The sequence below is a fragment of the Manis pentadactyla genome, chromosome 2 (genome assembly GCF_030020395.1).
Source record: "Manis pentadactyla isolate mManPen7 chromosome 2, mManPen7.hap1, whole genome shotgun sequence".
Lineage (NCBI taxonomy): Eukaryota > Metazoa > Chordata > Mammalia > Pholidota > Manidae > Manis > Manis pentadactyla.
The window spans coordinates 52,639,534-52,654,168 of record NC_080020.1 but is presented as its reverse complement, the minus strand read 5'-3'; the positions used below and the strand labels follow the sequence as shown (position 1 = coordinate 52,654,168).

Sequence of the window (14,635 nt, the reverse complement as noted above, 5' to 3'; positions counted from 1 at the left end):
TTCCCAGCAATTTTATAGCAGCACTTTGAAAACAAATAATTATGCCTTTACTCCAAAGCTTATAAATTCATTAAAAATAATGTATTTTTACAGTAGCCAAAATATGCTGCCATAGACCTTTTAGCATTATTGGAGAGTAAGGGCTATAGGAATAAATCCACCAATCCTCTCCTACAGCATACTAATAATAGAGTAGAGACGATGAATACCAATGTATATTTTATATTCCCATTTTCCTCTCTTTTTTCCCCTTCTCTTCCTCCAGAAGGTGAGAGAGATGGGTACTGACTGAATAAATACTCAACTGAACTGGAGAGGCTGGCTGACATGAAACTATACTGGAGAAATAGGCTGAAACTGGGGAACAACTTTGAAACATGAAATCAAGCACTGAATCAGTTAGCTGAACCAGCAATGTTAGCAGCACTGTGGCTATACTACCTTTATAGTTTTGATATTTTGAGGTAATGGGAGGAGAAAAGGGAGAGCAATAAATCTAATAGGCTAAAATCTGTTACAATCCCCTACAGAATCACACATACAGAGCTGAAATAAAGCTTAGAAAAGATGGAAACTGTGCCTTTTGTTCTAAAAACTGAAAAAAGGCACAGTGACTTGTCCCACTCTAAGCAGATACATTCTTTTCATGTGCTGACAGTGTACCCCTTCCAGTTCAGGCCATGCCAAACAGCAATAAAAGTTCATTTCCTTGCTGCATGTGTGTATCAGGAGCAGCAAAAACAGACTGATTCTTAAAGAGAAACAGAATCATCATTGATGTTTGCCTGCTTCATAACTAGAACACCCATGTTGTCAAGATTTCACATTATCTTATTTGTTTAAAGCAAAAACACTCCAATCATTACATTAAGTTAAGCACAATTAACCACATAGGTATGCACAATTATTTAGTCAGCATAATCATGTCCTTAGATGAAAGTTATTATAATTAACTGCCTAAATGGAGGTGAGTTTCTAAATATATTTTTCAATAATCATTACTTTATTTGCATGGCACTCAATTAACTTACAAGGCACAGGCTTTTTTGGAATCTTCACAACCCTGTAGATTAGTAGGGCAAATATGGAGATGGTGACGATGATGGTGATGAAAACGATGATGGTGATGGTGATGACAACAGTGATGATGGTGATGGTGATGATGATGATGGTGGTGATGATGATTGTTATGATGGTGATGATGGTGATGGTGATGATGGTGATGGTGATGGTGATAATGGTGTTGATGGTGATGATGTGATGATGGTGACGCTGATGGTGATGATGTGATGATGATAGTGATGGTGATGGTTATGATGGTGATGGTGATAGTGATTATGTGATAATGATGGTGATGATGGTGATAATGATTATGTGATGATAGTGATGGTGATGGTGAGTTTATGATGGTGATGATGGTGATGGTGATGATGTGATGATGGTGATGGTGATGGTGATGAGGTGATGGTGATGGTGATGAGGTGATGATGAGATGATGATGTGATGATAGTGGTGATGGTGATGGTGATGGTGATGATGTGATGATGGTTACAATGGTGATGATGGTGATGGTTATGATGGTGATGATGGTGATGGTGATGAGGTGATGATGATGGTGATGATGTGATGATGTGATGATGATGGTCGTGATGGTGGTGATGGTGATGGTGATGATGGTGATGGTGATGGTTTTGAAGGTGATGATGGTGATGGTTTTGAAGGTGATGATGGTGATGGTGATGATGTGATAATGATGGTGATGGTGATGATGTGATGGTGGTGATGGTGATGGTGATGGTGATGGTGAGGTGATGATGGTGATGGTGATGGTGATGATGGTGATGATGACGATGCTGTTTTCTTAAATATAAGGAAATGGGGATAGCTTAACTAACCTCCTCTGGATCACAAAGTCAGTTGGTGGGCAGGTCTTCTTCATGATCAGTGCTCTTGCCATTGCTCAGTGTCTTAGATTATATATTTATTGTTTAAAATTTTTTTAAACTTAAATGCAAGTTCCTTTTTATGCATGAAGCAATTTGCATTCATTAGTAATTATAACCAAAAGGTACAAATTAATTAGTATATGTCACTTTTTATTTAAATGGTTCACCAAATAATAAGCCACAGGGAAAACACTAAGGCCCAGGAAGATTACAAATAGATATGGTTAAATGTTTTAACCATATCTTATGTACTTAAATTTTAGTCAGTTTTAGAAAGGGCCTAAGGGAAGCATGGGAAAACTGAGGCAACTCAAAGATAAAATTATTTAAAAAGAGAATCTTCCTTAAATCTCCTTAGCTTTATCAATTTGCATTGTTTAAACATATTTTTTCTTTTTTAAGAAATTACTAAAAAAACAGATTTCCTATTTATAAACCATACAATAATAAGTATATATCACATAAAATAATTAAAGACTCAAGGTTTTGAAGTGTTCACTGCTTCCTTTTAGAAAATATGTGAGAAAAAGAAATAAGAATATTATGAACCCCAGAGACTGAAATTTGTCTTTTGAAGTACATCAGCCTATAAAGAATAGGAGCAATTGTATGGCTTACTGCAGTTCTGTTTACATAACTGGAATACATAGTCTTCTGTAATGTTGGTCATAATATCCATATTAAAAATTAAAAGGAGATTTTTCATATACTAGAGATTATTTTAATTCCTCAATTTTGAACCATTTAAAAATTTTTCAGTTGATTTTAATAGCATATTAAATGTTATTACATATGAATTATGGAAGTATAAAAATATTACACGTGCTTTCATTAAGAGCCTGCACTTTACACACTCTCCCTTTAATAAAACTGTAACATCTTAAAAATCTTCATTTATAGACTATCTAAATTATGTTGCAATTTACAATTAAATAGCTGAGATAGAATCTATCAGGAAGAGTCATTACACTATTTAAAGTAGTATTGGTGTATATTGATGCCCCACTACTAATCCTATTAACTACTGTCCAGGAAATTTGTGTACGGTTGCATGAATTTAGTGTCTTTGCTGTTCATTTTCTTCCCCCAGCTACATTTTTTCTTCAGCAGTGTTACAAATTGGCAAGCACAATTATTTAATCATAGTAATCTTAAATGATTTACCATGCACCAGGATATACGCACCATATCAGAATCAATGTTCTCATATCTTTTCGTATTTTCCACAGAGCCAAAAGTTGATCCAGAAAGGAGTTCTCTTTTACACATAATTTCCATGGTTTTCAGAATGAATTGCACATTTGAAAAGATGTTTGGATATTTGTAATATAATTCTTCAGAGACAGAAAGTGCTATTGTAAGAAAAAGAGTTTGTGATAAATATTTCATTAATCTTGCATTTTGTTTCATTTGTCTTTGGTTATTAAAATAAAATTAAATTCAGTACTTAGATGCTGAAGCTCCTGCACATTTCCCCACCTATTCAAGATTTATAATGTTATGTGTGACCCCTGGTGGTATAATAGAAAACTACTACAAGGTAAATAGTTCACAAGAGTTTATATAATTCAGAACAGCAATTGCATAATGGTTGCATGCTCTATTAAGTATAGTTACTGAACAACAATGCTTGGAAACTTCCAGATGAATAAATCAATTTAAAATAGAACTTCATTCATAACAGATACTTTGAAGTTCTTATTGCTTTTAATCCAACATTCTCCAGTTTTATTCCTCTTCAAGATGTTAGTGATTTTTAAAAGTACATATTTTAAATATAGCAACGAATTTTCCATTCAACATAAGACTGTATGATACTTAACAACCATCTTTGTGACGTTCTTTCTATAAACTTTTAGGCAATCTTTGTGTTTCAGCCATTGATGCAGTGGAAAAATTAGTAATAACCATTCTTCTACTACATGGCTCTATGGATTAGGTAGCAGCCGCCAAAAGCCTCAGGTAGGATTTAGCCTATTGCTGAATATAAAAATATAGCCTAAGTAAAGTTCTATTTAACACTATTTAAAAAGAGGACAGAATCTAGAGATTTTTATGTTTATACAAAACAAAGATTGTTGACTTTCTTGGGCTATATCCACCATAACAAACCAATATAAGAACTTTAGGTTTTACTCAGATAATTTTTCAAAATTTATTTACCACTATCACCTGAATATTTTATGGGTTACTATGCTGAATACTTTGAGGAATTAAAAAGAGGGTTTATAATGTAATCAATAAATCAAAACAAGTGATATGACAAACATGAATTCTTATTCTGCTAGTCTAACAGCTTTGTCTTGATTTCATACCCTAGCAGAACTCTAACAGTGATGCATGTTTGTTAGTCTCCAAAAACTTCCACTACTACCTTCTATTCCCTCATTTATGACTTTTTTCTATCAAATATTATTCCCTTTCTTATATCTTGAGTCTATTCAACTCTTATCCTACAACATACTAAATGTCTCTTCTTTGAACCTTATTTTTTTTTATTTCAACTTATTTAAACTAAAAAGTTTATTTAAAATGAAAACATAAAAACAGTTCTTTGAAAAGATAAACAAAATTGATAAGCCTTTGGCTAGGGTCACCAAGAAGAGAGGATTCAAAACCAGAAATGAAAGAGACATTACAACTTTTAACAAAAATACAAAAGATCATCAAAGACTATTATGAACTATTACATGACAAATTGGACAACCTAGAAGAAATGGATAAATTCCTAGAAACACAGAACTACCAAGACTGAATCAAGATGAAACAGAAAAATTTCCCAGACTGATTACTAAGTAGGGAGATTGCATCAGTAATCAAAAACCTCCCAACAAACAAAACATCAGGACCAGACAGCTTCACTGGTGAATTATACCAAACATTAAAAGAATTAATACCAATCCTTCTCAAACTTTTCCAGAAAACAGAAAAGGAGGGAACTCTTCCAAACTTTTTTTATTGGGCTAGCGTTACTCTGATATCAAAACTAGACAGTGATGCCACAATAAAATAAAATTAATGACCAATATCTATGATGAATACAGATGCAAAAATCCTCAACAGAATATTAGCAAACTGAGTTAAACAATACATTAAAAGGATCATACACCATGAATAAGTGGGTGTATTCCAGGGATACAAGGATGACTCAACATCCACAAATCTGTTAATATGATATATCACATTAACAAAATGAGGAAAAAGATCACATGATCATCTCTTTGATGCAGAGAAAGCATTTGGCAAAGTCCAATATCCATTTATCATAAAAACTCTCAACAGAGCAGGTATAGCGGAAATGTACTTTGACATAATAAAAACCAAATATGACAAGCTCACAGCTAACATCATACTCAACTGTGAAAAGCTGAAAGCTTTTCCTCTAAGATCAAGAACAAGACAAGGATGTCTACTCTTGCCATCTTTAGTCAACATAGTATTGGAAGTCCTAGTCAGAGCATTTAGGATAGAAAAATAAGTAAAGGTCATCCATTGGAAAGGAAGGAGTAAAATTGTCTTTGACCTTGTTTTTTCATCCAAACTACTGACATATTTCTCTTTCTTTTTATAACTCAGCTTTTTGAAAGAGTTTAACTTTCTCTTCACTTTTTGCTTACTTCCAATCTGAATTTTGCTTCCACCTCCCATTAAGGATGCTCCTATGATCAACAATGACTTTCTGATTGCAGATACCAAACACCATTTTCAGGCTTCCTACTATTTAATATTTTTACAGCTCTTGGGTAATGTTTATCTTCTTGAACCTCACCTCTTTGGATTTCTAAGTCATCACTCCCTCTTATTTCCCTTAATTCTCCTTTACTGATGTCTGTTACTACAATGATCTACTAAGTGTTTATGTTTCCCAAGATTCTATTCCTAGAGTTAATTTCTCCACACCACGACCTCCCATCCCCATGTTACCTCAGCTACATTAAAGTGGATGACAGTCAAATCACCCATATTACTATCCATGAAATAAGTGAATCCCAGGCTACACTTACTTCCCTAATTCCATACCTGTTTCCAACCATTCTCTGGGTATATTTACCTGAGTGAGATTCAAATTCAGTATGTCCAATATTTCTTCCAAATTTTCTCATTTTAGAACACCATTATGTTGAACCTATTACTCAGTATGTAAAACTTAAGATTCCTTTTGAATTCCTCACTTTCCCTTTATATTTAGCCTAAATCCAATTGATCACCAAGTCTAGTGTGTTTTGTCTCATAAACATTTTTCAAAACCATTTTTATGTATCCCATTCCCATTTTAATAGTTCACATCTTTAACATCTCTTGCCTATACTAATGTTATAGCTAACTGACACCCTGCATTCACTCTCTCCTTACTCCAATCCAGCATCTACATTGCCTCCAGTGTTAGAGCTGAACTTTCTTGAAATCCAGATAGTTAGATACTATTACAGATGAGGAAATTAACTCACAGGTAAGGTCTTACACTTAGTTAACTGGCAAATTAAAAATAAAATCCATGCAGTCTGGCCCAGAAGCTATGTTCTTCAAAACTGCACCTATTCTTTCATAAAAAATAAAATACAGCTTATGCTCTTTATAGTGATAGTCTGTGCTTCTCATAATATAATATAAAATATTTATAAGTGTAGAAAAAAAAGATAGTCTACCATATACATATGATTGAAGCCTAAGTAAATGTTGTTTAAAATTTTCTAGGTGACCATGCAGGAAATATATAAAAAGTCGTAAGAAGACCAAATAGCCAATCTGTCAAAAGAAAAAGAAAAAAGCATTTTTGTGTTACATCAATAAATGCTTAAAAAACATAGGAAAACAAACCATTTTATTATTACATCCACTTTTGATGAAACAATTTCAAACACTTGAGATTATATGCTTTTGAATAACTTTAAAACATTTATATCAAGATTGAAATACTTCAGCGAAAAAACTTTTATAAATCATCTCTACATTACATATACTAACTAGTACTGAATGCTCTTTTGTTCTACATCCTTTGAAAAGTATCTTTCAAACTGCAATAATGCCCCTTAAGTGAGTCATGAAATCAATTGAGAGGGGATTTTTAAGTAAAATAAAAGAAGAGAAAAATATCATAGTACATTGCATAATTCCTTGTTTCAGTATATAAATGAGATGTATTATATGTGTGCTAGATTCCAATGCAAGACAGTTCTTCCTCTGGGTCTCAAATGGTTTGAAAAATACTGCTTTAGATAGTTTTGAGAAATGTTCTTCTTTTTCATAGTATGCTGTACTAAGATTCCCATTTCCTTATGAAAAAAATTAAGTCATTACTAAATAAACATGGTAATAACTGCTGTCAAGTTTCATGTATAGCTAAAACTGTTAGTTTTACATAGACTACAAAAAAATAGTGCATCATCAAAAATAGATGATATGCAAGCTTCCATAAAAAATGAGAAAAAAATCTCCATAAACTAAAGAAATAAATGGAACACAAGTGTCTAAGTTCCACCTAATCATAAGATAATGGAGAACCAAATAACAATAACTATCATGATATCACTATCAAGATATATGTACATCTAAATCCTCTTAACAGTGATGAAGAGAATTATTAGCTCTACATATAAAAAAAGATGATTCTACCAAGTCTCAATTATTCACCTAAGACTATTAACCAAATGAGCGGCATTATTGGACACTGAACCCAGGACTGTGTATATTGCACCAAAAGTTATGAATTTTCTATTATAGCAGTGATTTTCAAATATTTTTACCACAAACTCCAGTAAAATAAATTGAGAATGCAATGCCAATATTCGTAAATGTATTCATAAATTATAAACATGTGCCATATATAGACTTAAAAAATAAAGTAAAACATTTATAAAGCATGCCTAAGGGATTTCTTCATGCAGACTACTTTGCTGCACTACTGTGCTCCTCTAAGAGGTTGAAGTTACATAAGAAGGAAGTGAAGATTGACAGGCTATTTAAAAGAACACCACAGTGTCATAAGTGAGAGTATTAAAATCAGAAATAACCATTGTTATAGACAATGAGTGAAAAAGTCAGCAGGGGAATAATTTTGGATTTTGCAAGGGATTAGAGGTGGGTATTGAAAGGAATGTTAATGTTCGAAGTTATTGTGGGACAAAACAGCAAAACACATGAAAAATCATCAGTTGAATTATCACTGATTTATACCCCAATCTGGTCATGAGTTCCACTTGACCCAGAGGCTAAACCTAGTTACAACTTTTCTTGGAAAAATACTTTTAAAAAGCCTCATCTGTAATATTCCGAAAAGACATATTTTTGTTGAAAATTCTACCTTTCTATATCTCTAAGGGGTTCTGGGACTTTCTGTGCATCTCTCCTCATGTCTCATTTTTGTACATATTCTCTCTGCAGCTTCACAACTCAAGCTTTGCCTCCTAGACTGAATCTCTGCTTGTCAATTTCTCTTTCTCTGCTCTGCCATCTTTCCTTTCTTTATTCTTTACCCACCTTCGTCCTTCTCTTTCTATTTCTTCTCTTCATTTCCTTAACTCTGCTATCTGTGAAACAGAAATGCTGAAGAGTATTTATTATATGTTATATTTTAATAGTTGATTATGTGTTCCGTGTTCTTCTCTACAAACTGGAAGAACACTGTTAATATTTCTATCTAAAATATACACAAAACTACTGAGGCTGGTATGGTATTCTCTACACTTAAGTAAGTAAACTTTAATAGGTAAAAAGATTCTATACTCAAAGGTGAATAACAAGAAAAAATACATACAAAATCTGAAAGTAAACAATATTAGGGAACCAGACTACTTCTGGCTCTTCCCAGCCTGAGCTATGTATGACTTTGTCAAAGGAGGAACAGTATGGCTGCATATGAAGGTGAGTGATGTCTCCTTGGTAATATCCTTCCATACAGCATTTCTGTTGAAAAGATCTAAAAGGAAGTTTCCAACTAACTGGCAGATACATAATGAAAATTCTACATAGGCAAGGAGGATAACCAAGGCTGCTTGCCTTAAATGGCTTCTTGCCCAAAGTCAAAGGTAATTATAGAGCATACTTATTCCACTAGCTAATTTATATGATCTAAAACAGTAAAGAACAAGCTTTAAGATTAGTAAATCTGAGAGCCAAGGTGAATGTGTAGCACCATGGCTGAGAGTTCACTGGACTGAAGACTGTCAAAACCACCTCTACTGAGACCCTGGGTTATTCACTTGAATTCTCTATGCTACAGTCTTCAAAATGGTGGATAATAATAGCACCTATCTTTTAGGATTGTTGTAAAGATTAAATAAATTAATGTCTAATACATCTAAATCACTGATCACTGTGCAAGGCACATAATTAAGTGTTAGGTGTTTGAAGCTGCAGTATGAATCTGTGCAAACTGTTTAAACTTTAAGATGAGAAGAGATAGAAATCTTTTGAAAATTAAATGACATGAATTATAAGCAGTGGGTGCAATAGCTAAAACTTTATTTTATAGCCATTTTTATTGCTGGCAGAAATATAAAAGGCAAGAAGTGGAAAAGGACACTAAAGGGGATGAGAAAGAAATGAAAGAAAATACAAACTTGCTTTACGATTTTCCATTCCACTCTTTTTCCAGTACAAAAGATATCTAAATTTTGTATCTGCATCACAGATAGATACTTTTAAAAATCTCTACAATAATTATATAAGTATCTTTTCTATATCACCATATTGGACATTTTGGGAAATGCAGAAAAAAGAATGAAGAAACAGTCATCATAATCTGACCACCCAAACAGCCATTGGTAACAACTCGTCTTTTTTTCCTCCAGTCCTTCTATGTAAACCCTCAGTTCTTCGCAAGTTCAGTTTCTATGATGTGCTTTCATTCTGTCTGTTCTTCATAAGTCTTTTACTCACAAATGTATCAAAGAGGATCTAGGACTGATTTCTAAGGACTGAAATACACTATCTTACAAACATGCCCTGGCTGACTAATGATTATTTTCATACTTAGTTTGTAACAGTTCATAATCAAAATTGAATAAGAAAAAAATGTATTTTTGAAAATAATACCATACTTCATTTCAATTGTTTTATATATGTACACACATATATAACATATATAAAACTATATATAAAAATACACACACATACATATATTCTTAAAACATATATATATATATATATATATATGCTAAAAATATACCCTTAAAGAAATTCTTCTTCTAGCATTTCCTTTCTGTCTTTGCAGTAAAACCAACAGGTAAGAGAAATTTTCTTTGACCAATAACAAATTTGAAGCAGGCCCAAAGTCAGTAAAAGGAGGGACATAATAAAGATCAGAGAAGGAATAAATAAAATTGAGAAGAATAAAACAATAGAAATAATTAATGAAAGCAGGAGCTGGTTCTTCAAGAAAATAAACAAAATAGATAACCCTCTAGCCAAACTTATCAAGAAAAAAAGAGAGTCTACACACATAAACAGAATCAAAAATGAGAAAGGAAATCACTACAGACACCACAGAAATACAAAGAATTATGAGAGAATACTATGAAAAATTATATGCTAACAAACTGGATAACCTAGAAGAGATGGACAACTTTCTAGAAAAATGCAACCTTCCAAGGCTGATCCAGAAAGAAACAGAAAATCTGAATAGACCAATTACAAGCAAGGAAATTGAACTGGTAATCAAAAAACTACCTAAGAAAAATACTCCTGGATCAGATGGTTTCATTGCTGAACTTTATCAAACATTTAGTGAAGACCTAATACCCATCCTTCTTAAAGTTTTCCAAAAAGTAGAAGAAGAGGGAATACTCCCAAACTCATTCTATGAGGCCAACATCACCCTAATACCAAAACCAGGCAAAGACACCACAAAAAAGAAAATTACAGACTAATATCCCTAATGAGCATAGATGTAAAAATCCTCAACAAAATATTAGCAAACTGAATTCAAAAATACATCAAGAAAATCATATATTATGATCAAGTGGGATTCATCCCAGGGATGCAAGGATGGTACAATATTCAAAAATCCATCAACATCATACATCACATCAACCAAAAGAACAAAAATCAAATGATTATTCTAATAGATATTTTAAAAGCATTTGAGGAAATTCAACATCCATTCATGATAAAAACTCTCAACAAAATGGGTATAGAGGGCAAGTACCTCAACATAATAAAGGCCATATATGACAAACCCACAGCCAACATCATACTTAACAATAAAATGCTTCAGGATCGGGAACAAGACAAGGATGCCCACTCTCCCCACTTTTATTCAACATAGTACAGGAGTTCCTAGCCACAGCAATCAGACAATGCAAATAAATAAAAGGCATCCAGATTGGTAAGGAAGAAGTTAAACTGTCACTGTTTAAAGAAGACATGATGCTATACATAAAAAAACCTAAAGAATCCACTCCAAAACTACTAGAACTAATACTGAATTCAGCAAAGTTGCTGGATACAAAATTATTTCACAGAAATCTTTTGCATTCCTATATACTAACAATGAACTAGCAGAAAGATAAATCAGGAAAACAATTCTATTTACAATTGCATCTAAAAGAATAAAATTAACCAAGGAGGTGAAAGACCTATACCCTGAAAACTACAAGACACTGATGAGAGAAATTTTAAAAGACACCAATAAATGGAAATACATCCCATGCTCATGTATGGTAAGAATTAATATTGTCAAAATGGCCATCCTGCCTAAAGCAGCTTACAGATTCAAAGCAATCCCTAACAAAATACCAACAGCATTCTTCAATGAACTAGAACACATAGTCTAAAATTCATATGGAACCACAGAAGACCCCGAATAGCCAAAGCAATCCTGAGAAGGAAGAATAAAACTGGGAGATTACATTCCCTGACTTCAGGCTCTACTACAAAGCCACAGTAATCTAGTGGCACAAGAACAGACCCATAGATCAATGGAATAGAATAGAGAGCCCAGATATAAACCCACACAAATATGGCCAATTCATATACGATAAAGGAGCCATGGACATTCAATGGGGAAATGACAGCCTCTTCAACAACTGGTGTTGGCAAAACTGGACAGCTACATGTAAGAGAATGAGACTGGATTATTGTCTAACCCCATACACAAAAGTAAACTCAAAATGGATCAAAGACCTGAATGTAAGTCATGAAACTATGAAACTCTTAGAAGAAAATATAGTCAATACTCTCCTGAATATAAACATGAGCAACTTTTTCATGAACATATTTCCTCAGGCAAGGGAAACAAAAGCAAAAATGAATAAGTGGGACTACATCAAACTAAAAAGCTTCTGTACAGCAAAGGACACCATCAACAGAACAAAAAGGCATCCTATAATACAGGAAAATATATTTGCAAACTACATATCTGATGAGGAGTTAACATCCAAAATATATATAAAGAACTCACACACATCAACACTCAACAAGCAAATAACCCTATTAAAAAAGGGGCAGAGGATCTGAATAGAAATTTCTCCAAAGAAGGAATTCAGATTGCCAACAGGCACTTGAAAAGATGCTCTGCATTGCTAATCATCAGGGAAAGGCAAATTAAAACCACAATGAGATATCACCTCACACCAGTTAGGATGACCAACATCCAAAAGACAAGGAACAACAAATATTGGCAAGGATGCCGAGAAAGGGGAATCCTCTTACACTGTTGGTAGGAATGTAAACTAGTTCAACCATTATGGAAAGTAGTATGAAGTTTCCTCAAAAAAACTAAAAATAGAAATACCATTTGACCCACGAATTCCACTCCTAGGAATTTACCCAAAGAAAACAAGATCCAGATTCAAAATGACATATGCACCCCTATGTTTATAGCAACACTATTTACAATAGCCAAGAAATGGAAGCAACCTAAGTGTCCATCAGTAGATGAATGGATAAAGAAGATGTGGTACATATACACAATGGAATATTATTTGCCCATAAGAAGGAAACAAATCCTACCATTTGCAACAACACAAATGGAGCTAGAGCATATTATGCTCAGTGAAATAAGCCAGGAGGAGAAAGATAAGTACTAAGTGATTTCCCTCATTTGTGGTGTATAACAACAAAGCAAGACTGAAATGACGAAACAGCAGCAGACTCACAGACTCCAAAAAGGGACTAGCAGTCACGAAAGGAAAAGAGGGTGGGAAGGGTGGATGGGGAGGGAGAAAGGGATTAAGGGATATTATCATTAGCACACAGAATGTAGGGGGGGCATGGGGAAGGCAGTATAGCACAGAGAATACAAGTAGTGAGTCTATAGCATCTTACTATGCTGATGGACAGTGACTGCAATGGGGTATGTGGCAGGGACTTGAAAATATGGGTGAATGTAGTAACCACAATGTTGCTCATGTGAAACCCTCATAAGATTGTATATCAATGATACCTTAATTTAAAAAAAATAAATAAAAATATATTTTGCAGCAGGCAACCATGATCCTCACAGGGAGTAGAACCACATGACTTATAAAATACAAGGTACATGAAGATAGCTTCCCATATGATGGCTCTATCATGACATAGATTACTGAGAGAACAACTCATCTCAAATTGGTCAACCACTTGAGGTTACCTATCAGCATTTTTAAGTGGAAAAGCAGCATTTAAAAATCCTTAAAACAGAGAGCAGAAAAGCTATATACACTCAAGCATAAGTATAAACTTGATTTTTAGTTAATTATTATTTTCTTAAATAGTTGGTGAAATCATTTCTCTAACTATCTCCATTTGGATGTCAAGCAAATGCATTATTCACCCTCAGACAGGATTATAATAAATTATACACAAGAGAATATTTCATAATAAAACCAAATGGCCTGTTTAGACCCTAAAACATATGTCATGTGGCTACATGTAGTAAGTATAACAATTAAAAACATTAAAAATATTTTAACACATACCTTTGCTAGCTTTATTTCAACTGAATATAAGTATGTCTTTAGGAATGCATCACAATAGAGTCTATATAAAACTGATTCCGCAACAAAAAATAAGGCAGGCAGATGATCATAATCAAAGGAAGCATGGTCCAGGGAAGCATAAAGCATATTTAAAGCTTCTGAAAAATGAATAAGTAGAAACTGCATAATTTATAAATTACATTATTTTTCTATATGGTATAATTAAGTCTTATAATCAACTATTTACTCAGTCACCAAGACCAGATTGTAATTTTAAAAATTAACAATTTGATATTTGATACCCCTCCCATCAAGGAGTGAAGTCTATGCCCCCTTCTCCTTAAGCCTGAGCAGGCTTTGTGACTGCTTCAAACAAATATAGCAGAAGGGACACTGCATGACTTCCAAGGCTAGATCAGAAAAGTCAATACAGTTGCCACCTGGATCTCTTTCTCAAGACGTCAGCTTTGGAACCCTAATCTTCCATGTAGAAAATCCAACTGCTACTCAAAAGTCACTAAGTCAGAGAGACTACAGAGATAGAGAAAGACAGAGATAAAGATAATGATAGAGACAGAGACAGAGAAATCCCCAAGGAGTTCCATCTGTTCCAACACAAGACAGATCAGCAGGCCACACACTTAACAGTGTGGAAATGGGACAGAGCTGGATGACAAGACAGTGCTAAAGATAAGTGCTATAAAAGAAAAGAGTGAAAGACTGGAAAATAAAGAGGACATAGGGCCTACTGGAGCAGAATGAGGAAGAATTTAGAGCTAAGGCCCTAGATAT

The 14,635-nt window shown here is 33.7% G+C and overlaps 1 protein-coding gene across 1 annotated transcript in view; it reads right to left on the bottom strand.

Moving 5' to 3' along the window:
* Positions 1-14,635, bottom strand: part of TMEM232 (transmembrane protein 232) — a 240,137-nt gene that overhangs the window by 186,652 nt on the left and 38,850 nt on the right. Inside the window, exons 6-8 of the mRNA XM_036887007.2 lie at positions 13,844-14,001; positions 6,593-6,692; positions 3,132-3,298 (exon numbers count right to left, since the gene is read on the bottom strand). Coding sequence (XP_036742902.2) covers positions 3,132-3,298; positions 6,593-6,692; positions 13,844-14,001 — 425 coding nt within the window. The remainder of the gene's footprint in view (positions 1-3,131; positions 3,299-6,592; positions 6,693-13,843; positions 14,002-14,635) is intronic.